Below are 24,894 nucleotides of genomic sequence, written 5' to 3' on the forward strand. Positions count from 1 at the left end.
AGAGTCAGATGTAGTTTAAGTTAGTAGTTGTGAGACTGGAGGAAGAGCAAAATACCACAAAGTCATCCACAAATTAGGAACAATTAACTGGGAACTCCAGGTTGAACAATTGACTGAGTTCCTTATTGTGAAAGAGATACTATGAATCACTATAATAAATAGTGTTCTCACTTCCCGTGCACGGGGTCCCGGGTTCGATTCCCGGTGGGGTCAGGGATTTTCTCTGCCTCGAGATGACTGGGTGTTGTGTGTCTTTCATCATCATTTCATCCTCATTCACCCGCAAGTCACTGTAGTGGCGTTAAAGAACTTGTGGAGCGGCGGCCGAACCGCCCCGCGAGGGGTCTCCCGGCCACCAATGCCATACACTCATTATTATTGCTATAATAAAAAGGGTGACACTCAGAATGCTACCCTGAGAAACACCATTCCATTTAGGGAATGGATTGGAGTATGTAGCACTGACTCAATAATTAAAATATATTTCAGCGAGCTAGGACTGCAACAAGGCTGTGTGCGCCGCCTTAGAGGCGGGTGACCTTGAGTGTGCGAGTGAGAGCGTTGCGTAGTGTGTGAGAGAGAGGTGCCGCGGGCCCTAGTATTACTAGGCCCGCGGCGCGCTATAATCAAGTTGCCGTGAATGGGTTGCGCAACATCCGGCCACTGATAAGCAGCGCTGGGGACTGGGCGCGCTTCCTGTTTCTGCGTCAGTCGACTGCAGGCAGCAGCACGCAGCACATAGCCATGCCGTACCGCCGCAGGAGATACTCTAGGAGGAGCAGAATGCCTGTTTACAAGACTGTTTTAAGTTTTGAGGAGACACCAAATGCAACATCTCAAACTGAGATATTAGCAGGGCCAATTACATTTGTTGGCTGTAAGATTACGTTTTCTTGTACTACAAATGAAGTAGTCACAGGCAATTCATGGTTGTCTGTTGCTTTGGTTAGAGGCAGTGACAAGCCTTTGCAGGGATTGGAGGCTTACTATGACAGAGACATTATCTGTTATAAAACATTTGCCATTGGTGTTGTTGGAGACAGAAATTATGGTACTTGTGTTGTTACAACGGACAAGCCATTCTCTTTGTTTGTTATTTAGGGCTACAATTTTTATTAGGCATTATGAATTCATGGACATTTCAATATGTTTAACTATGTCTTGGAAAAATATGAATTTTCTTTCAAACTTATCACATGAAATGATGGGTGGTTGAAAACAGTATGTCCTAATGGCTCCGAAGTGATCCCACCTCCTTAAAACAATTGAGTCCATACTTTTTGCCATTTTCTTCTTGTATTCATTAATTACTATGATAAATATATCTAAAAACAAAGATGATGTGACTTACCAAACGACAGTGCTGGCAGGTCGATAGACACACAAACATACACACGAAATTCAAGCTTTCACAACAAACGGTTGCTTCATCAGGAAAGAGGGAAGGAGAGGGAAAGACGAAAGGATGTGGGTTTTAAGGGAGAGGGTAAGGAGTCATTCCAATCCCGGGAGCGGAAAGACTTACCTTAGGGGGAAAAAAGGACAGGTATACATTCGTACACACACACATATCCATCCGCACATACACAGACACAAGCAGACAGAAAAACTTTATCAGTCCAATCCTCCAGCCTCCTAAGAGTCAGATGTAGTTTAAGTTAGTAGTTGTGAGACTGGAGGAAGAGCAAAATACCACAAAGTCATCCACAAATTAGGAACAATTAACTGGGAACTCCAGGTTGAACAATTGACTGAGTTCCTTATTGTGAAAGAGATACTATGAATCACTATAATAAATAGTGTTCTCACTTCCCGTGCACGGGGTCCCGGGTTCGATTCCCGGTGGGGTCAGGGATTTTCTCTGCCTCGAGATGACTGGGTGTTGTGTGTCTTTCATCATCATTTCATCCTCATTCACCCGCAAGTCACTGTAGTGGCGTTAAAGAACTTGTGGAGCAGCGGCCGAACCGCCCCGCGAGGGGTCTCCCGGCCACCAATGCCATACACTCATTATTATTGCTATAATAAAAAGGGTGACACTCAGAATGCTACCCTGAGAAACACCATTCCATTTAGGGAATGGATTGGAGTATGTAGCACTGACTCAATAATTAAAATATATTTCAGCGAGCTAGGACTGCAACAAGGCAGCGAAATACCCACGAAATCCCCATTCATGCAGCTGATGAAACATGTTGTACTTCCAGGTGGTATTACGGGATTTCTCCAGATTGTAAAAGATACCAATAAATTGCTGTTTGAATAATAATGAGTCTTTTACCACACTCTGTAACTGGAGAAATGTCAAGCGTGGATCGGTATTTCCAAAACCCAGATTGGAAATGACTAGGCAAGACCCTGGTTTTGAGAGTCCACACTAGGCATTGGCTTATTATCCACTGAAGGGTCTTTCCTATGAAGTAGTGGTCACAACACTGAAGGGTCTTTCCTATGAAGTAGTGGGCACAACATTCCTGTGGCTATATAGAGATAACCTGTCCTTCCCTGGATTTGAAGTGATATCAGAATCACTTCCCTCCACAGACCCAGATAACAGCCATCATCCCATACCTGATTGAAGAGACGTAGAACTTCTTTTGCTCCTTACTTAGGTGTTGTAACATGCTATATTGAATACTGTCATGTCCAGCAGTAATTTCAAGCACAGCATTTAGTGCTGACTGTAATTCCCACATGGATAAATGGCAGTTATACGGCTCCAAGTTTTCAAAGGAAAAGTCTAGTCACCATTTCTCTATGTGTTCCCTATGTTGGCAGAATCAAAAACTGTTATAACAGGTAGAGTTCAAAACATAAAAGTGTTTCATCAATATCTGCATTATTTCCCTAGGTGTTGTTTGGAGGATACCATTCTTTCACATGACAAGTATTGAACTTTTATTCCCTGATAGCTTCCAAATTGATTCCCTTATCTTCGTTGCTGGTTTGGAACAGTTAATGGATGTTCAAAATTCTCTCCATGCATTGCTTTTTCTCCTTGATGATATGCCTAGCTTTAGCTCTCACCTAATAAAAGGCTGCAAGATTGTTCCTAAACTGACATAATGCAGCTCACCTGTACCAAATTACTAACTTCATTCCTTGACCCACCATGGGACAGTGTTTCTTCTAGGCTATCTAGAGTAATGGGGGTATCAGCAGCATGTTGCCTCACAACCTGGATGTTGTCCATTCACTCCTGTGTGCTGTCACAGTGTTGTAATATGGCCAGTCAGCTGTACAGTCGCCAGTTCGCCCAGCCGAACAGCCATATAGATGGCCTCTGTTCAGGCATTGCAGTCACAGCTAAGTGAAGCCATGTGAGTCAAGGTAGAGTAAATCAATGGCCTCTTTCCATGTAACAATACCTGCAATGGCAGGAGAGCAGAGGGAAAGATACAGCAAAGGACAACCCAGCAGCCATGCAGAAGTGCATTGCTTCCTCACTATTAAACATGCAGATGTCTTCTAACAACAGCAGCCTCTCAACTGCCCGACCCAAGGGGCAGGCAGTAGATGAGCCCACAACACATCATATGCACTGATGTCACCAAGTAACAGGAACGGGCGAGAGAGTTAGTACATGAGATGAAGTGCTGTACCACCAAGGGGTCCCTGTGGCAGGATGTACACAGAGCACTCTATAAGGCGAGATTGCACATACACTGCCACTGTATCCTCTTGTAACTCGTTGGTGAGGGTGATGGGTGAGTAGCGATGTGTCTCATTGATGAACCTCTGTGCAGTCAGGATTAGATTGTTCTTCCCATGGAGGTTAAATCTTGGTGAAACAGAATTATCCTTGGCCTTGAAGTGTGTCTCCTGAAGGCAGATGCAAGTGAGCCATTCTTGTACAAGCAGTTTTAATTTTTCCAAATGCGTCCAACAGCCATGCAAATTCCACTGAAGAATGGGGTTTAACCCTCAGTAAGTCCTGTCGCCTAGGAGGTGAGATAAAAAGTGGGCAGGAGGAGTAGACAGGCTCAGTGGATTGCTCAAACATACTCATATGTCTAGGTCCATCAGACAGTATTTCCCACCTGAAGTTACTACAGCACTATGGTTAGAAAGTTCAACACCTGCTTTATAGTCTTGGCCTTCCCACACAATGTTTTCCCTTGGATGGTAAAGAATTAGACATAGATGTCTTGTGACCAGATTTCTTTTTTGGTGTGGAAGTCATCTGCTTTTCTTTACAATTTGCCTTGGCAGGCACAGCTACAAGTACCACTAGATGTGCTGGCATTTAACTATGAGTTTGTGCCAAGGCATCAAACTTTGCTACTGATTGTTGCAGATGGTACTCATGCTAGCGTCAGTACTGGCTGTTTGAGTTCAGACATCAGACTTGGCAAGTGGTTCCTTGACAATGGTAGAGAATGAAGTTGCAAATGCTGGAGGTTGCACAGCCTCAAAAATCTTTCTTGCTCTGTGTATGGTAACCACCTGGTGACCTGAAACTCCTGAATCTTCTGTTCCTGCACATAAAGAGCATGTTCCTTTGGTGAGAGTGGATAGGGGCCAGAGCAGTTGACACAACAAGGTGGTTAGGTGCGCAGCTAACCTGGATCAGTAGCATCTAAACTCTATCTCCCCCATGTCAGCTTGTCTTTGAATGCTGGAACTATGTGCCCGAATTCCTGGCATTGAAAGCAACGCATTGTACTGGACTAAGACATAAGAAAGCAGCCTTTATATATTTAGGTAACTCAGGTGAATTACAGGTGAGTATCAAGCAGGGTACCATTCTGTAACCTTTCAGCAGATTTAGGAGCTCCAGCAATTCTCTCCACTCCCTTCTGTTTACAGAATGTGGATTTTCTCTCAGATATGCCCACTTACTGCTTCATGACAACGAATACATTATGCACTGGCATTGTTCTGTTACTGGTATTCAACACTGAAAGAGACGTACCAAATGGGCTACCCACCTGATGTCTCTTTCGCAGTGGATAGATAAACCCTCCAGCGGCCCACCCCTTCCACTGGGAGTTTGAATATTGTTCATGTGAGCTATTTTGGTCCCACCAGTCGCTAGGAAATCATCCGTCTGCCCAGACAGAGCTCTGTATGCCTACGTAAACCTTCTACAACTGAGGTGCAGCAGGTTTCTCAGAGGTTGCCTGTTAACAACTGTTAACAACAGTCATGGATCTTATTGGAACACAACACACCTTAAGAGTGAGGGTTTTATTTAATAAACGTTTGCACCTCCTCTTGACCCAAATGATCAATCCAAGACCCCTGTTCCCAGTGACATATAACATTCCACCGCCACACCGAACTATAGTCACTGAACCATGCCCAGACCTTATGTTTACAGAGATCTGACAATGTTGACTGGCAGCACTTACCAGTTCTCAGATCAGGAAACTCAGGGCTGCCAAGCCCATACCCAGCAAATGAATGCTCTGCTCTCTGAGGTGCTCACCATTTAGAATGATGCAGGGGGCACCTGTGGCTTATCGAGCATTAGTGACCCCCCTGCCCCCATGCTACTTTGCCTGCTGCAGCTGCGCCCTGAGGCAGCAGCCAGCAGCAGATGGCTAACCACAGCAGACAAAGTCTTCAGCTCTCGTGAAATGCAGCCAAGTCCTCCTGTGTCTACACACATAGTGCGAACACCCTACCCATCCTGCTATTAAAATTCAAATGAAAACAGTAGATACCAATAAAGATAAAATCAAGCCCTATCATCTTCCAGACAAAGATTTTTTCTATCAAAATTGTTAAAAACATGAATGCAAGCTACTTGAAAACATACAGCCTAGATCACTACACACTGGTAGACAAAATTTAAGTGAACTACTCTCTTTGTGGTCGACAAATGGAGGCTTGTGCCTGACTGATTTTAGCAGGAAATCTAATTACAGTAACCTAGAAAATTTGTTATATCTAAAACAGTTTTTTCCTAATGTATTTTTAATACGAAATTCTTTTAATATGAAAAAGAAATTGGATTTTCCCCAGTTTCATCTTGAATGCATTTCATTGTATTTGTTGCAGTCTAATACTGTGTGTTCTGGGCACCCAGTTCAGCAGTCACAAAATATCTTTTAAGATACTGAAGATACACTGTCCAACTACTATGATTTCTGTGATTCACCTGGATTGTTTCCCTCATAGAGGTAAGTTACCTGTTGGCGGCTGAGTGAAGTTCCAGCCTCCCGCAGGCCAGGCAATGCAAGATAGGCACCCATGGCAGTGGCCACCGAAGGTGCTGAGAAGGCAGTGCCACGCAGGTCTACGACACCCAAGAATGGTTCCCCGTCTGGCTCCAGACCTGCCACCACTGCGTCCATGCGCAGAGGCCTCAACCGGGTGCGCCGGTCATACAGCAGCCGCCGCAGCCAGCAGAACAGAGACCTACAGCACGTGGTTTCTTCATTTGTATTTCAAGAAGTTCCATAACCATTTAAAACATCAGTAATTCCAGAACTCAGGAATTAAATGTAGAATGGGAAGGCTAATTGATCTATACATAAAAAACAGGAATTTTCATGGGAAAGAAAACAATGGAACATAGTGAATATATTAAGGTTCTTTTTTATTTATTATTTTTGAAAACTGTTCAGAATCATGTACATATTTCTGTACAGTACACATTTTTAAGAAAACCAGATCAAACAGACTTTTTACTGTTTTTAAGTGTTAGAAAAGAGCTGTCTAATACTGAGTTGTTCAGTGTGATTTAAGTCCAGTCTTTAAATAAGAACAAAGAGAGTTCTTATTATTCCTTTTTTTTCATTCAAAAATTTAAACATTCTCTGTCTAAATGCACATACATACTCCACCAGCTACTGTATTGTGTATGGCAGGGGTATCTTGTACCATTTAGTCATTTCCTTTCCTGTTCCACTCACAAATAGAGCACGGGAAAAATTACTGTCTATACGCCTCTGTAAAAGCCCTAATCTCTCTTATCTTCATAGTTCTTATGAAGTACTACTGTTATACTATCAACTTCCACTGCCAGTTTGCTAAGTTTTCTCAACAGTGTTTCACAAAAACTACATTCCCTTCCCTCTAGGAATTCCCATTTGAGTTTATGAAGAATCTACATTATACTCATGTGTATCAGCCCTACTGGTAACAAATCTAGCAGCCTGCCTCTGAACTGCTAGGGTATCTTCATTCAATCTGACCTGATGTGGATCCCAAACATTCAAGCACACTCAAGAATGAATTGCACTAGTGCTCTATATGCAGTCTCCTTTACAGATAACCATACTTCCCTGAAATTCTCACAGTAAACCGAAGTTAACCGTTCACCTTCCCTACTACTGTACTACTGTCCTTAAATGTTTCTTCCATTTCATATTCCTTTGTAGTTTTTCTCCTAGATATTTAATTGATGTGACTGTGTCAAGCAGCATACTGCTAATGCTGTATTCAAACATTACAACATTGTTTTTCTTACCCATCTGTATTAACTTACATTTTTTCTATATTTAGAGTAAGCTCCCATTCATCTCACCATCTCACTCTGCCTAAGCCATCTTGTATCCTGCTACAGTCACTCAATGACAACACCTAGCTGTAGATAACAGCATTATCAGCAAACAGCTGCAGATTGCTCTCACCTTGACTGTCAGAGGTGTATGTATGCAGAGAATAAGATCAGTGCCTGGGGCACTCCTGATGATACCCTAGTCTCTGATGAACACTTGCCATTGAGGACAACATGCTGGGTTCTATTACTTAAGAAGTCTTCGAGCCGCTCACATATGTGGTAACTTATTCCGTATACTTGTGCTTTCATTAACACTCTGCAGTGGGCACTGTGTCAAGCAATTTTCAAACTATAGGAATAAAGAACCAGCCTGTTGACCTTCATCCACGGTTTGCAAGATATCCTTGGAGAAAAGGTAAAACTGAAGTTTGCACAGCAACAATTTCTAAACCCATGCCGAATTGTTGTCAGAAACTTTTCAGTCTCACAGCAATTTATCAGATTCAGTCTGAGAATGTGTTGAAGAATTCTGCAGTAAACTGTTGTTGCATACAAGAATCACCTGGGCTGTTTTTTAGTCCTTTGAGACTTTGTACTTGGTGAGTGATTCACAATAAATGCAAGCTAAGTAAGGGACCATTGTCACAGAGCAGCAATTCTCAATCTATGGGGCACCCCCCCCCCCCCACACACACACACCAGGGGAATGTGATAACACCAAATGCTTTCACAACAAAGTGGCAGAGTCTGAAGCCCTCACTCATGAAAAGCAGTGAAGCTCACATAACACTAGGTACAGAAACCTGAAGTTGATAGCAGTGAGAATTTGGGGAAGATTTAAGTGTATATCGAAAGGATAGACAAATGAGAAAGGGAGGTGCTGTATTTGTTGCAGAAAACAAGAAACTCAAATCCAATGAGGTAGAAATTGAAGCTGCTTGTGAGATTGTTTGGGCAAAACTCAGTATTAGGGGTGAGCATAAAACGATAATTGGATCCTTCTATCACCCACCAGACTCATCTCCTGATGTAAATGAAAACTTTAGAGAAAACCCTCAGTTCACTTCTATTTAAGTTCCCCAACCATACTGGTGGAGACTTTCATCATCCAACAATTAATTGGGAAATTTACAGTAGGTGTGATAAGACATCCTGCAAAACTTTACTAAATGCCTTCTCTGAAAACTACCTAAAACAGACATTTAGGAACCCTGCTTATAACGGAAATATAATGGCTCTAATGAAAACAAATAGACCTGACCTCCTTGAGGATGTCCACATAGAAACTGGTACCATCAGTGACCATAACACGGTTGTGGCAACAGTGATTACCAAAGTACAAAGGGCAACTAAAACAAGCAGGAAGATATATATGTTCAGTAAACTAGATAAAAAATCAGTCATATCTCAATGAGGAACTTGAAACTTTTAGCACAGGGCAGGAGCTGGTAGGGGAACTCGCTCAAGTTTAAAAGAATAGTTGACCATGCACTGGACGGAAATGTACCCAGTACAGCAGTTCATAATGGGAGGGAAGCTCCATGGTATACAGTCACTGTACTCACACATCTAAAAAACAGAGATTACTGCATAATACGTGTAAAATGAAACATATGGCTGTAGATAGAGAGATGCTGAATGAAACACATTTGGCTATCAAGAGAGCAATGCATGATGCCTTCAATGGCTACTGTAGTAGAATATTGTCAAGTGATCTTTCACAGAACCCAAACAAATTCTGGTCATATGTAAAGACTATTAGTGGCAGCAGAGTCAGTGTCCAGCCCACAGTGAATTAAACAGGAACTGAAATTGAGGGTAGCAAAGCAAAAGCTCAAATGCTTAACTCCATTTTCAAATGTTCCTTTACCAATGAAAACCCAAGAGAACTTCCCCAATTTAATCCTTGTACCACTGAAAACGTGAATGAAATAATTATTAGTGCCAGTGGTACTGAGAAAGAGCTGAAATTGTTAAAATTGAACAAAGCTCCTGGGCCAAATGGAATCCCTGTCAGATTCTACAGTGAACTTGCAGCTGAGTTATTCCCACTTCTAACTATAATCTATCATAAATCTTTGAATGAAAAACTATGCCCAATTCTTGGAAAGCAGCAGAAGTCACACCTGTCCACAAGAAGGGTAGTAGCAGTGATCCACAAAACTACTGTTCAATATCCTTGACATCCATTTGTTGTACAATTTTAGAACATTTTCTGAGCTCAAACATAATGAGGTATCTTGAACAGAAGACCTCCTAAATGCCAACCAGCATGGATTTTGAAAACATCAATCTTGTGAAACACCATTTACACTTGAATGAAATTTTCACTCTACAGCAGAATGTGCGCTGATATGAAACTTCCTTGCAGATTAAAACTGTGTGCCGGACCGAGACTCGAACTCGGGACCTTTGCCTTTTGCGGGCAAGTGCTCTACCGACTGAGCTACCCAAGCATGACTCACAGCTTCACTTCTGCCAGTACCTCGTCTCCTACCTTCCAAACTTTACAGAAGCTCTCCTGCGAACCTTGCAGAACTAGCACTCCTGAAAGAAAGGATATTGCGGAGACATGGCTTAGGCACAGCCTGGGGGATGTTTCTAGAATGAAATTTTCACTCTACAGTGGAGTGTGCGCTGATATGAAACTTCCTGGCAGATTAAAACTGTGTGCTGTAAAGTTTGGAAGGTAGGAGACGAGGTACTGGCAGAAGTGAAGATGTGAGGACGGGGCGTGAGTCGTGCTTGGGTAGCTCAGTCGGTAGAGCACTTGCCCGCGAAAGGCAAAGGTCCCGAGTTCGAGTCTTGGTCCGGCACACATTGTTAAAATTAAAATTCACTTTTACAGTGATACAACATACTGATAAATAGGATTTATCAGTACTGGACACTGCATTTAATAATTAACTTTTCAATACTAAACTAACAGCTGTTTTTGTAATTATTTGTTACTGCATTGGGCCTGGCTTGCAGAGCAAAGTTTTCAAAGAGTAGTTTGATATTAGAAATAGACACACTGAGTTATTTTCCTGTGTTTAGCTGAAATCAATTCTTTGTTTTCAAAGCAGCCAATACAGAAACCTGGTACTCCATATATAGGATGTTGTAAATGGTAACAGTTGATTAACTGCTCTAGTTTTCAGTGCAAGAAACTCATCATCAATCCACTCCTGCCCAGAATTTAAAATGCGATATATTACTAAACTGTCTTTTGATTCCACCACTTGCTCTGAAGTCTGTGAAGACTTATTCTTTACTAATTGATACACCCAGGAGTATTTTCACAAACGACCTGTAAGATAAAGAGCAATGTAGGGCCATTGATTATGGTTTTGTCTTCGTACAAGGAAAGAAGGTTTGGGGTGGGGGGAGGGGGGATGAAAATTACTATAGCAAATTGGATTGTGAATACTGAAAGACTGAGAAATATTGCCGTACAGTACTCTCTGTAAAACTGAATTCGAATTCCATCTGGACCTGGTGACTTACTTGTTTTCAGCTCTTTCAATTGCTTCTCTATGCTAGGGATGTCTATTACTATGTCATGCATGCCGGAATCTGTGTGATGATCAAACAACAAATTTTTTGTATGAGCCTCCTGCATAAATGAATTTAAAACTTCACTTTCTTTTTTCTGTCTTTTATTGCCACATCAGAGTGGTCCCTGAGCGACTGGGCAGAAACCTCCAAACCACTTAGCAATTTTACCTAGGACCAGAACTTTCTTGGGTTATCAGCAAGATCTTGCTGATGGTGGTTATGTTTCGCAGTTTTTTTCCCACTCACAGGTACAACAGAAGGCAAGCAAGAAAATTCTACTGGTAATGGACAAAGATTTCTCATTTCAGAATATAATGCTTCTTCCACTGAAGGAGGCCACATGACTTTTCTTGTAATAAAAGACTCCTTGATCTTCTATTGTGATCCACAATCTCAAAACCTACCTAATAACAATCATTGAGATATCTATGTATTTTCTTGAGGTATTGTGAAAACTGAAGGTGGCTTCTCATACTATATCTTTCTTGAGAAATGTTGGACTTCCCAATGACTCTTAGCCAATTCTCCAGCTTCCTTTCTCCTGGTGAACTGAAAGCTTGGGCATCCATTCCATGGGAAACATTCATCTAAATGGAACAATAAAATGAAACAGCAGTTAACTACTTTACAGTGAGTCACTGGTCTTGTACATAACCTTGAGGGAACCTAGAGCACTTCTATTCTTTGGTGTATGATATCTCTGACATTAATGGCAGCACCATCTGTTGGTGCTACAAAGGACTACAACAGTTTTCGGTTTTCATTTGAATCATGTACACTGGTTCGCTGGGCAAGTGGCATGGTAAGGAAAATATATGTGTGAAGCAGAGAGAAATGGGAAACATTCTACTGTTGATATGGAAAATACACAAACATATGCATCTTGTTACTGTTTTACACATATATGGGAAGTCATTGAAGGACAATGAAAGCACAAGTAGGTGACAAGTTCTTAGCTCAACACAGAACTTGAATGTCGGAGGCCAGCCCACTCTGTAAAGCAGGACTGGTGCCAATCTATGGTAGGTCTGATGAGAGCATACAATGCTGATGAAGGCACCTGTGTTTTGGAGCACACATTCTTGAATATGGGGCTTTACAGCACATGATTCCTAGAGTTTCCCCCAATGATATTGTCAATTACAACAGCTGTGTGCATCGGAGCATCAAGACTGGTCCGTGGATCGATGAGAACTTGTTGCCTCATCGGCACATCAGGTCAGTGGTAGTATCCAGAGACATCTTCCTCCAGACAAAACACATGTTCGACCTCTAACTTAGGCTTTTGGATGCAGTATTATGATATGGGGCATGTTCAACTGTGCTTCCTTGGGACTAGATGTAATAATCAATGAAATCATATGATCTGTGGACTATGTGAACACTATCGTGGTACACCTGCATCTCTTCATGATTAGTGTCTCTCCCAACAGCTACGGCATCTTTCAGTGAAATAAATCTTCATGTCACAAAGCCAGAACCTTGTCACTGTGGTTTGAGGGGCTTGATAGTGAACTAACACTGATGTTGCAGGGAGCACATTGTGCTCATGTGGGAGAGATCTGGATGCTTGTAAAACAATTAACTGGTAGCCAAGATTGCAGGAATTCTTGTTATTCCGCGTTCACTGGTTTCAGTGATACTAAAGTCGCCATCATCGTATCTTAGGACATATACAGGTTACAACATCAAGGCAAACAATGGTGATATTAATAGTAACCTGCAACACGCAGGCCTTACAAAATTGTCGGTAGCACATAGGCGTCCAAGAGAGATGACATTATAAATATTTAGTTTCTCTATCACATAAAGGCGCAAGCTAGGTACTGAAACTTCCTGACAGATTAAAACTCTGTGCTGGTCCGAGACTCGAACTCAGGACCTTTGCCTTTCGCAGGCAAGTGCTCTACCAGCTGAGCTACCCAAGCACAACTCACGCCCCGTCCTCACAGCTTTACTTCTGCCAGTACCTCGTCTCCTACCTTCCAAACTTTACAGAAGCTCTCCTGCAAACCTTGCAGAACTAGCACTCCTGAAAGAAAGGATACTGCGGAGACATGGCTTAGCCACAGGCTGGGGGAAGTTTCCAGAATGAGATTTTCACTCTGCAGCGGAATGTGCGGCGATATGAAACTTCCTGGCAGATTACAACTGTGTGTCAGACCGAGACTCGAACTCGGGACCTTTGCCTTTCCCAGGCAAGTGCTCTATCAGCTGAGCTACCCAAGCACGACTCACGCCCCGTCCTCACAGCTTTACTTCTGCCAGTACCTCGTCTCCTACCTTCCAAACTTTACAGAGGCTCTCCTGCGAACCTTGCAGAACTAGCACTCCTGAAAGAAAGGATATTGCAGAGACGTGGCTTAGCCACAGCTTGGGGGTTTGTTTCCAGAATGAGATTTTCACTCTGCAGCAGAGTGTGCGCAGATATATGAAACTTCCCTGTGTGTCGGACCGAGACTCGAACTCAGGACCTTTGCCTTTCGCGGGCAAGTGCTCTATCAGCTGAGCTACCCAAGCACGACTCACGCCCTGTCCTCACAGCTTTACGTCTGCCATTACCTTGTCTCCTACCTTCCAAACTTTACAGAAGCTCTCCTGCGAACCTTGAAGAACTAGCACTCCTGAAAGAAAGGATATTGCAGTTCTGCAAGGTTAACAGGAGAGCTTCTGTAAAGTTTGGAAGGTAGGAGACAAGGTACTGGCAGAAGTAAAGCTGTGAGGACAGGGCATGAGTCGTGCTTGGGTAGCTCAGTTGGTAGAGCACTTGCCCACAAAAGGCAAAGGTCCCGAGTTCGTGTCTCGGTCTGGCACACAGTTTTAATCTGCCAGGAAGTTTCATATCAGCGCACACTCCGCTGCAGAGTGAAAATCTCATTCTGGCAAGCTAGGTACTACTATTAATATCACCACTGTTTGCCTTGATGGTGTAACCTGTATGTGTCCTATGAACCGATGTTGACAACTTTAGTTTAGTCGAAAACGGTAATCACGGAATAAAAAGAATTCCTGCAATCTTGGCTACCAGTTTACTGTTTTACTAACATTCATGTTTCAGACGCTAGATTCACCTGATCTGAACTCAATGGAGTACATCTGGGAAGCTATTGGACACCATCTTCATGCCCACAAACCAATGGCTCATAATTTACAGGAATTGCATCATCTGTGCATTGACACCTGGTGACAGGTATCTAGCAAGGACTTCCAGAATCCATGCCACATATAATTGCTGCTTTATTGCATTTCAAAGGTAGACTGATATGCCGTTAAGCAAGCATTCATTATATTTTGGCTCATCAAAGTTGCTCTGTATTGGCATCAGTGTGGAATAAAAAATGCTAGCTGCCCAATTTCAGCAGATCAACTAGCTTTCCATTCTATAAATTATCTTAACACACCAGCCAATAATTTGACATATGAGCCTACATTTGTCCTGCACGTGAACCTACATTTGTCCTGTGCAAGATAACCTTCACAGTTGCCCATGTTGGATATGACTACAATAACAATTTATTAAAAAATATGCATGTAGTAATAAAATCAGTTCATGTAGTGCTGTCCCAGTTATACCAAATGTATATCACTTTTGGGTCATTCTATGTCAAGACATCCAGGCCACGACACACATTATCTAGTTGTTAACTGAGATTTCATGTACTGCTTTTGTATCTAATATCATGAACTTTTGCCAATTTTTATTGCTTTATATACATTCTGTTGGTAGCAATTGCTGGAAGTTTGATGCAGTTCGTTACTTCAAAGCAAACTGTAAAAATTTTAAAATTGGCTGCAGTTTTTAAACAAAAATGGTATGGTGACAGTTTTTTCCCTGAATATCCTTTCAGACATGTCATTTCTGAAAACGGTAGAATCGTCCAATTAAATTTTTGTAAATTGATTTTATTTTATTTTATTGTTAAATTAGAAAAAATATTTTGGACAATTGCCTCCCTCTGGAAAATACTGAAAAAATTAGAAAGTGATCAACAAATAATAAAGTTTCATCACACAAAAAATCAGTTTTGAGAAATGAATGGCACTGGGGGAAAAATTTAGAGTCAGATACAGTTGCTACCCAAGTGACATTAATGATGTAAGTACACCTAACAATACCCAAATTGAACAAAAGTTGCAATATATGAAACAAAATTAGACATTATAAAATATAGGACAACTTGTACATTACATGACATATGAACACTTTCTTACCTCTGGCATAACCATATAACTCAATGTTAAATTACATAGCATTTTGTTTATAATATTTAAGCATTTTGTCAAAAGCCAATATAGTCAACACTGCACAAAATGCTGGTGCTGCAATCTGCTTTCAAGTTGATTCGGAACTTTGATGCTTGGATAATATTTTTTTGTATGAGAACCACTTTTCTTCCACCAACTTTGAGAGAATGAGTACAGCCTGCTGCTGTGGTGATATCAACTTCACACAGAATATGAGTGAAAGAAATATCACAAACATCATTATCAGGCCAATAGAAGGAAGGCCAATAGAAGGACGGAGATGGTCCATGACGATGCATGAACCTTACTGTAACATCTCCTACTTCACAATTCACGTTCTCAACAATTCCCAAATACCAAGAAGAGTCATATGCACATGCAACATGGCAGTTGGGCTCAGTGCATTCTGGCATTAGTGGCGAAAGTGCATCTGAGAAATCATGCATTATACTAAAATCTGTATCACAGCTCAGCCTTTTTGTCCCAATCTTGTTTGGTGATATTGATACAATGTGATGCATAGATCGTGTTCCAGGAATCAGGAATTGTTTTTCACTTGTGAAGCACTGAGAAAGATAATATCTGACTTTTACATTTCACCTCTTGAAACAAAGAGAACTGAAATGCCTTGCAGGTTCTCATGACAGAATTCAAATACCTGTGAAGCTGTAAGTATTTGATTTTTATAAACTCTTTGCAAACTTGTTTTTGTGAAAAGTCTTTTAACAGTGCCACCAATACCCTCACAGGGAGATTTGCCATGGCTGGTAGCAAAAAAAGACCAGTTGCAGTTTACGTTGAAGTCGTGTACATGGTAGCAGATATTTCTGAAATTCTTACAATTTTTATACTGTGCAGCACAACCATCAGTGAAATGTTCAACATGCGGAAGATGAATTTCTGGAAATTCACACGTAAAAAAATTCAATACAGTCTTTTGAGTCTGGTACACCAAGGCAACATCATGTTCTAGATCATCAGAAATAATACTAATACTTTTGCATGCAACTGTTTGTTGTTTGCCCTTTTTGTAATATATATGGACAGTGTGAAGAGCGCAGCTGCCATTGTTCCAGTTGTACCCTGTACTTCATCTTTAACAACAAAATAGAGATTTTCACTGAAATCCATTAAAATTAACACTGATCATTCACCAAGTGTTTCCTTCTTCATTTTCAGGTAATCAGATTGTGATTGAGAAATAAGAGTGTGGAGTAAGTTTTTCCAATTTTCTTAATTAGTGTGTCACAGAATTCTGATAGAGAAGTGATTTGAACACTTAAAGTCATTCTATCAGTTAATACCCGCTGACTGTACTAAACCATCTCATCAGGATCATAGTCTTCTATTTCATTTTCTAAGTGGGTTTGAAGCAAAGAACTAGTGGGGCATTTTTCACACAGACGAAGCATACACGCTCAGTTATTTATATCACATATTATTTTAATTAGATCTTTGTATGTTTCTTTAATAGAAATGGAATTTAGAAGCAATTTAATGTTTTGGTGGTAAATGCACACACATATAGCATGTGTTCCTGATGATCCTACAAGTATACACTGTTTCGGTCAAAGAAAAGCAAATTTTGAGAATTTTTTGCCTTCAGGATACTTTTTTTTTACAGAGAGAATACAGTTCAGTTAAATTACATAAAATAAGACGCTTTTGTTCATAGGGAGTTCTGCTGGTGCTCACTTTGTCTTTTTTCCCCGGCATTATTCCTGTGTTTTCGTCATCCAAATAAAAACTCTTTACTTTTTGCACTGTGTCATGTGGCAATATCTTTCCTCTTTTCTGCACAGCCATCGATAAAATACCCTTCTTCATTAAAAAGAGCTCTTGCTTGTCGTACCAAATTATCAGACCAAGTTGTCAGCAGAAGCGTAAGTAAATGAATTTTTTCATGATTATTTGCATATTCAATTTTCTGTCTGATTTTGTCCATGAGTTCATCATGATGTTTTGCTTTTTCTTCCAGTTCTGTTAAATCACTGTCAGGGATAGTGCTTGCATCAGCAGCCAGTTCAGCTTGATATGTATGTGAAAGTTTAGTTTTCAGAGCCCCGGCTGCTGATTCCAATTTTTGTTTGGATGCTGCATACTGACTATGACGAGCAACTGAATGCGGCTTTGCAGGAGATATTCCTAAGCTAGTCAAGCTCGTATTGAGCACAGATTTTTTAGGAGTCTGCACCTTCACATTACTGTCATTTATACAGTCTGGTGATGAGTCGTCACTTGCTTGTTTTTCATTAATACATTTGATACAGGTTAGGCACATTTTCTCCCCAGGAATAATGCTAAAGCCTCTAATTTCACGCAATCTAGATGAAACACATTGTTTATGGCACTTGAAGGGATCACAGCAAATTTTCTTATGTGGAGAGAATCTGCACAGGTAACTGTCTTTATGTTTAACACACACACATCAAACACTTAAATCACAGTATGAGTGACTATTGCTTCGCCATGATAAAAGTTCTTGTTCATCACTGGTCAGTTCATTCACACAAGTCAGTGCATGATCACATATATCTTGCAGATACTGTCCAAGAAAACACTGCCTATTTGTACTTTCCATACTGCTTCAGTCATAAAACCAATATTTGTCGTAAATAATTCAAAAGATGATTGGTGTAACCTCAAAATTAATTAAATAATGAAAAATCATTTTATCCCATTGTTTCATACAAAAGTATTTCACATTATTATTGTAACAAAGGAACTGGATGATGCAATACACGTAGTGCCAATAAAACAGTGTTCTCAGATATGATTTGTTCCTAGGGAAATCCAATGTGGCTTCGTTACAGGATCATTTAGTAATCGCGAAAGTGTTACGGAGATAATAGATAAACTCCAGTGGAAGACTCTGCAGGAGAGACGCTCAGTAGCTCGGTACGGGCTTTTGTTGAAGTTTCGAGAACATACCTTCAAGTCAAGCAGTTCTGCTCCCTCCTACGTATATCTGCAACACACTGTGTACCAACAGATCACATGGAATAAATAAATAAATAAACATTAGGGGACTTACTTTGTTTTGGAATGAGTAGTTAAAAATGGCAACAACAGAATTTTTAACCAATAATTGACTCTGGGTACAACTTAGTGCAAGAGCTCAGAACTGCACTACTCAAAACAAAGGAACTGGATGATGCAATACACGTAGTGCCAATAAAACAGTGTTCTCAGATATGATTTGTTCCTAGGGAAATCCAATGTGGCTTTGTTACAGGATCATTTAGTAATCGCGAAAGTGTTACGGAGATAATAGATAAACTCCAGTGGAAGACTCTGCAGGAGAGACGCTCAGTAGCTCGGTACGGGCTTTTGTTGAAGTTTCGAGAACATACCTTCAAGTCAAGCAGTTCTGCTCCCTCCTACGTATATCTCGCAGAGAGACCATGAGGATAAAATCAGAGAGATTAGAGTCCACACAGAGGCATACCGACAATCCTTCTTTCCACAAACAATACGAGGCTGGAATAGAAGGGAGAACCGATAGAGGTACTCAAGGTACCCTCTGCCACACACCGACAGGTGGCTTGCGGAGTATGGACATAGATGTAGATGTAGATGTAGCCAACTTCAGCAATTTAGTGGTGACATGGTAGTAATGAATTAGCAACTTCAATATTTCTTTTACAACAACATTGTTTTTTACACTTTCCATTATTTCCACAAACTGATTCTTTTTGGGTGACATAATGGAATATTTATAATAATAATGTAAATTTTTCAAAGGTATCTATGAGGGGGCAATACCTTAAAACAATTATAGTGTCCATGCATGGATTTTGTTTAAAAGAAATTATTTACAATTTTTTCTGAGATGTTGGTAATGGAATATTCACTACAAGAAGCATGGCTATAAAAATATAAACCTTCCTCTTTAACTAAAAAAAATCACACTTCCACAGATAAAACTGTTGGAACTATTGCATTTTTAAATTATAAAGGAGCTCATCTATGAAAGCCTGAATTCCTGAATCTATACACCTTCTTTTTATCCTAAGTGAAAAATAATTGACCTCCAACATTTACATTTTGTGAATATGTCTAGGTAAACTTCAACTACCCAAAATTTCAAGGATTTGCATCATGATGGTATCATTTCCTAAAATTTCTGGATGGTTTGACGTGGAATGACCCTCTCCAGATTAATACATAAAAACACATTAACAGAGAAAAATCTCACCACAAAGCAGGCCTGGTTATCAGCTAACTGACTGAAACTTGCCTGCAAATTTCAGTGGTGTGCCAAATCTGGAACCTTGCAGCTACTCATATGTGACCCACGACTTGTCCTCACAGCTTCAATTCTGACAGGACTTCTTTCTCACTTTTAAAACTTCACAGAAGCTCTTCTCTCACTCCTGGGAGAAATATTGCAGAGAAATAGCTTAGCTATACTCTATCACTCCAGAGGACATTTCCAGAATGAATCTAGGCAACATTCAGGATTTTGCATTCAAGTTCCAAGCCAAGACACAGTTTTTATCTGCCAGGAACTTTCAAAACAGTGAAAAATGTCTACAAAGTGAAATATTCATTCTGGAAACAACCCATAAGTTGTGGCTAAATCATTTTCCACAATAGTCTTTTTTTCCAGGGTAGCTATTTCAGCAAGCTATCCATAAGTGTTTTCTGAAGAGCATTTTCCATAAAAGCCAAATTTGCAAGTTCGAGCTGGTGATCTAGCAAAGAGCTTTAATATACCAGACAGTTTCAAAATTGCACACACTCCACTGCAGAACGAATGACTCATTCTAGGCTATCAGGTTAATTAGACTGAGATCAAACTCTAGTTCTGCTGGATACTGAACTCATTTCTACACTATTGAACAAAATATTTCTCTACTAACTTTGACCTATATGTACTGAGCTATTTAATAACAACTACTGTTTTCCAACCAACACAAGACAGACAACAACATTGACTTAGTACTGATCATCATTGATTGTTCAGAAACACTGATAAAATTCAATTTTTGCAGTTCACAACTCATCCAAGCAAAACAAATACACTGGGCTCGGAATGCTTTAGATGAATATTAGTTAATTATTACGCAAGTGTAGTTTAATATGATGACTTTATGACTTAATCTGCAATACTTATGCCTTCAGTAAAGTGTTAGGAGTTAAATTGCCCAATGACTAACAAATACTGGCTCCAAAAGCGTGTAATGTTTCAAACAGGAGAGGCATCTCCTGCCTTACTGAGTCTGGCCTTCTGCTTTGTCCTGGCAACACATTGCCTCAACCGTAATTCTATTGCTTTTCTACATTTCTTAATTTATTTACAGCAAATAGACAGTGGTGATTCCAATTCAAATGATCATGTTTCAAAACATGGCCTGTAATGCCATTTTTAATGCCTGAGGATAGGCTGTTCTTTGATAGAAACTGATAATGTTTCAATGAAACAATGACATGATACTATTCTGCAAAATCATGATCTTTGAGAAAAGCTATGAAAAACTTGTACATCACTGCCTTCTCAAAATATTGTTATGGACTCCATTCATGTTCCCACATCTGGCGTCTGGTGTTCTTGCAATGGTATCTGTTCGTAGACAGATTATATCTATTGCCAACAACACATCCAATAGTCAGAATCCAAGAATCCATAGGTGGAACCAGCATACCACAAGATGTTACATTAGGCAAGACAGAAGAGGAAAGATCACCCACTTAAAAAAAAAAAAAAAATGTAGGTGGAAATGACTAAAAAGAACTGTATTTGTTTCATTTACACAGCCACATAGCATTAGCCTGCAAATCTGTGCTCACAATCTTAGTGCTCATTGAAATTATTTATTTATGCTTGGCAGAAGCCTAACATTACAATACATGAAGTTATACACAATATATACATATTTCGAAAGCAAAATCAGAAATATCATTGCAAATATATGGTCCTGCATTCAATAGATACATGAATAAAAAAGGTATTGATATAGGTTTTCCACAGTTCGTTCTTCTATGCACCCACACTTGCTGCTCTCTGATGTGAAACCCCACAGTTCAAGGGAGCACTTCACACTGCCGACACCCTACCTAAGTGATCTCCAAACACTCCACACCCCGTTGTAGCGGGCTGAAAGATGTCCTGCCAAGTCTTAAGGGAGATTCAAAAGGTTCTGCAGTTCAAAAGAGGCTTTACCTTACTTTAGCCTACAATGAGGTAGTTAATGAATGAACAGTGGGTGAACTAAATGTTTTCAGCCTTCAGTTGTTCAAGATTGGTGGCAACTTCTCAACAAATATTTGGAGGTGAAAAACTGACAAAGACAATAGATCTTCTCAACAGGGGTAGGTTTTAAGCACCCTGTAATCATCCTGCAAGTGTCATTCAGAGCAGAGTCGACAGTTTTGGCATGAGATGATCTCCACCAAACATGGACATACCCTCCTCCAGAATATCACAGGGAAAGCAGTGGTTCTAAGAACTTGTGTCTCTTAAATTTCTCAAGATGTTATTCTGAGCACTAGTGGTATGTTTGACATTGGAGCAGAGGTTTTTGAAGGTGATGGAGCAGTCAAGTGTTACTCCTAGTTAATTTGGAGGGAACATATGTTCCAAGGGGGAGCTGTTCCAAGACACTTATAATGGTGATTTCACAGTTCAATCTTACACCACATAAAGTATTAGAATGTCAAATTTGTGGAAGTCTGTTGCTGTTGTGGATCTTAAATAAACTACATGACATGTACTATTCACTTTTTTTCCAAATGATATATTTCTCTGAATAAAAGTTTCTTGGATGTTACGCTTAAGTGATGTGCTAAGCACCAATGAAAACAAATTATCACTATTACATTAAAATGTGTTGTACATTTTATTGTTACCATTACTAAAATCTTAGGAATTTGTGCCTCATTAAAAGTTGAGGAAACAGTAAGTCATTTTTATCTGTGTCTGGGTGGGGAGAGATACCTGGGTGCAGGAGGTGTGTCACCATCCACAGTGTCGAGATGAATCTTGTTTTCCAGGAGGTCCCGCACATACTGGAAGTCTGCATAATCTCCACCCGCAGCCAACAGAGCGCGATCTGTCAGCTGGACGATGCGCGGCAGTTTTCGGTATTTTGCCAGGCTGCCATATGAACCCAGTGTGTCTGTCGCTACACACACGCCATCCTCAAATGTAAGACCCACCACGCTTGAAGACGTCACGCCAGCGGACATCCTACAACCAACAGATCTGTACAGCATTCTCTGAAATACCAGGAGTGATTACTGTGTAATGGTTGCAAAGTGCAGAATTTTATTGTATTCATGATAAATTGGATTAGGGATAGTAGCTGTGATGGAGGGAGAGTGCTTCTGTCACTGCAGAGAGTGGAGCAGTTTAGCATGTCAAGTGGCTGATGATGTGTCTTCCATTTCTTCCTTATAAATAGATCAATATGCATACAACCCGCCTCCATAGCTGATGTCACTAATGCATGCCTGTGCAGTGGTGGTCAACTAGGAGACAAGCTGGTTCAAATTCCAGAGGACGGAATGTTCACGGCCGGTGTTTGGCTGGCAAGGGGAAGAGAGATGGTGGCATAAAGTTCTTTATTATCAGTCTTTGTGCCAAAACCCTGGATTAAATTTAAAACCTCCCCATAGTGTTTCATGAAGTGAGTACACGACATTGTTGATGGTGGTTCATTCATCGTCATGATACAACAAAAAATAATACTACACTAGACACGCATCTATTACACTCACCTACATTCTACAAATACTCTAAGACCTACTTGTCACATAATCTTAAGGAAAGGACTAGTTCACTTGGCTGAATCCACCAAATGGGACACCCCAGCCAACAATGCAATACGAGATTTAGATTTTTAATACACACAAATACATGGTCAACCAAAAATACATGCCTCTAGTTGGTTCACTGTAGTGACTTGTTTATATTTTCCAGTACTGAGAATGCAATACACTGTGGAGTCACTGAAATATATTGATCTCTTCCCTCACTTGAAGAGAATTAACTTTGAATTCATGAAAGGTTGAAAATTTAATTAATTGTAAATCAAATGCTGGGTGCCAGATGTTTTTGAATGGCATCTCTTAAGTAGACCCTTCCCTGAAATGAACATACATGCATTCAAATGTACAGCCTGAAAAAAAAATGCAATGCCCTCAAGGACTGTGTTCAGTGACACCCGCATGTAAAACTACTGTGGCACAGAATAGTAAGAGGTAGGAAACTAGAAATTTTAATTAAAACTTATTAACAATAAAGAAAGAAATTCAGTCTTCAGCTGCACAAGAAAACCTTTATTTGATTCACTTTACTGGTTTCAACAGTTTAAAATGTCATCTTCAGCAGTGAAATAGGCTCATATCAAGCCAACCTCAAAATAAGAATTGGATGGTGGCATTCCTTGTTACACAATCAATAAAACAGAGTGACATTACTAAAAATACGTGTTATGTGCGACGAGTGGAAAACATTCCAATTCCACATCATACATAGTATGTAGGACACATGTCAACCACCAGACTGATCATACAACCATAATGTAAGGGCCAGTTCGCAGGGAGGAACAGTTGGCTGAACCCACCACGTAGAATATCCCAGCCAACAATGCCATATGAAATTTACTTTTTTAATATACGTATATGTGTTCAACAACAAATACATGCCTCTAGTTGGGTCACTGTAGTGACTTGTTTATATTTTCCAGTAATGAGAACACATTAGATTGCATGGTGGTGATCTTTGTCATACATACTGTTTATTATGTGGAATTTGACAGGTAAATTTTTGCTACTCATTGCACATAAAATATATTTTAGTGATGTCACTCTGTTTTAATGATTCTACAGCAAAGGATCACTATCCAGTTCTTAATTTGACACTGGCTTACTAATGATTTGAGCCTTTTTCACTTATTAAGATGACAGTTCAAACTGTTGAAACCAGTAAAGTGAACCAAATAAAGGTTTTCTTGTGCAGCTGACAACTGATTTTTTATCTTTATTGAAATATTCTAAAACTGTTGAACTACAGCTAGGAAAAAAATCATAAAATCATTAACATTGCCACAGGCAAAACCAAGTCATGCCAGAGACAGATGCCAGCAGTATGTTGCAAGTGGTTCAAGCCCTCAGCAGATGACAACACCATCTGCTGAGTGAGAACATGCATTCAGCAGAAAGAAAACAGCAACAGAAAATGAAAGGAACTCAGACAGCCACATTCATTAGCTTTTAAGACATGGTGCAAGAAACTCTGTCTCTTACACAACAGCACTTAGCAAGGAATTTACACAGCAGTTAACAGCTTGTTAAGTACATACAGAAGATTAAGGAGGACTCATGCCGTCATTATGAACAGAGCCTCATGTCTTTGCCTCACAGTAGCTCCCTGTAACTACTCCGTTCTTCCAGCTCTTGCACTTATCTCTGGTAAGTTCATTGGGATTGATGGCCTTCACAGTAATAGCACTCTAGTCCATGATTACAATACTGTAGTGAATCAATGTCCCTGATGCTCCAGCAGAGTCTTTGAACTGGCCGAAGCTGTACTCGAGATGATGGTCTTCACCTGATTTCCTGCTGTTCACCACCTATCATCTGCTGACGTTCACCGCCTATCATCTGCTGACGGACAAACAGACTGCCCTCTGACAACGCCACAATGGAGA

The 24,894-nt window shown here is 40.3% G+C and overlaps 1 protein-coding gene across 1 annotated transcript in view; it reads right to left on the minus strand.

Annotated features, from left to right (window-relative positions):
- LOC126234652 (proteasome subunit beta type-4-like) overlaps window positions 1–24,894 on the minus strand; it is a 63,242-nt gene that overhangs the window by 17,167 nt on the left and 21,181 nt on the right. Inside the window, exons 2-3 of the mRNA XM_049943383.1 lie at window positions 22,179–22,430; window positions 6,138–6,366 (exon numbers count right to left, since the gene is read on the minus strand). Of these exons, the coding sequence (XP_049799340.1) occupies window positions 6,138–6,366; window positions 22,179–22,429 (480 nt within the window). The 5' untranslated portion in view covers window position 22,430. The remainder of the gene's footprint in view (window positions 1–6,137; window positions 6,367–22,178; window positions 22,431–24,894) is intronic.

Source organism: Schistocerca nitens, chromosome 2 (genome assembly GCF_023898315.1).
Source record: "Schistocerca nitens isolate TAMUIC-IGC-003100 chromosome 2, iqSchNite1.1, whole genome shotgun sequence".
Classification (NCBI taxonomy): Eukaryota; Metazoa; Arthropoda; class Insecta; order Orthoptera; family Acrididae; genus Schistocerca; species Schistocerca nitens.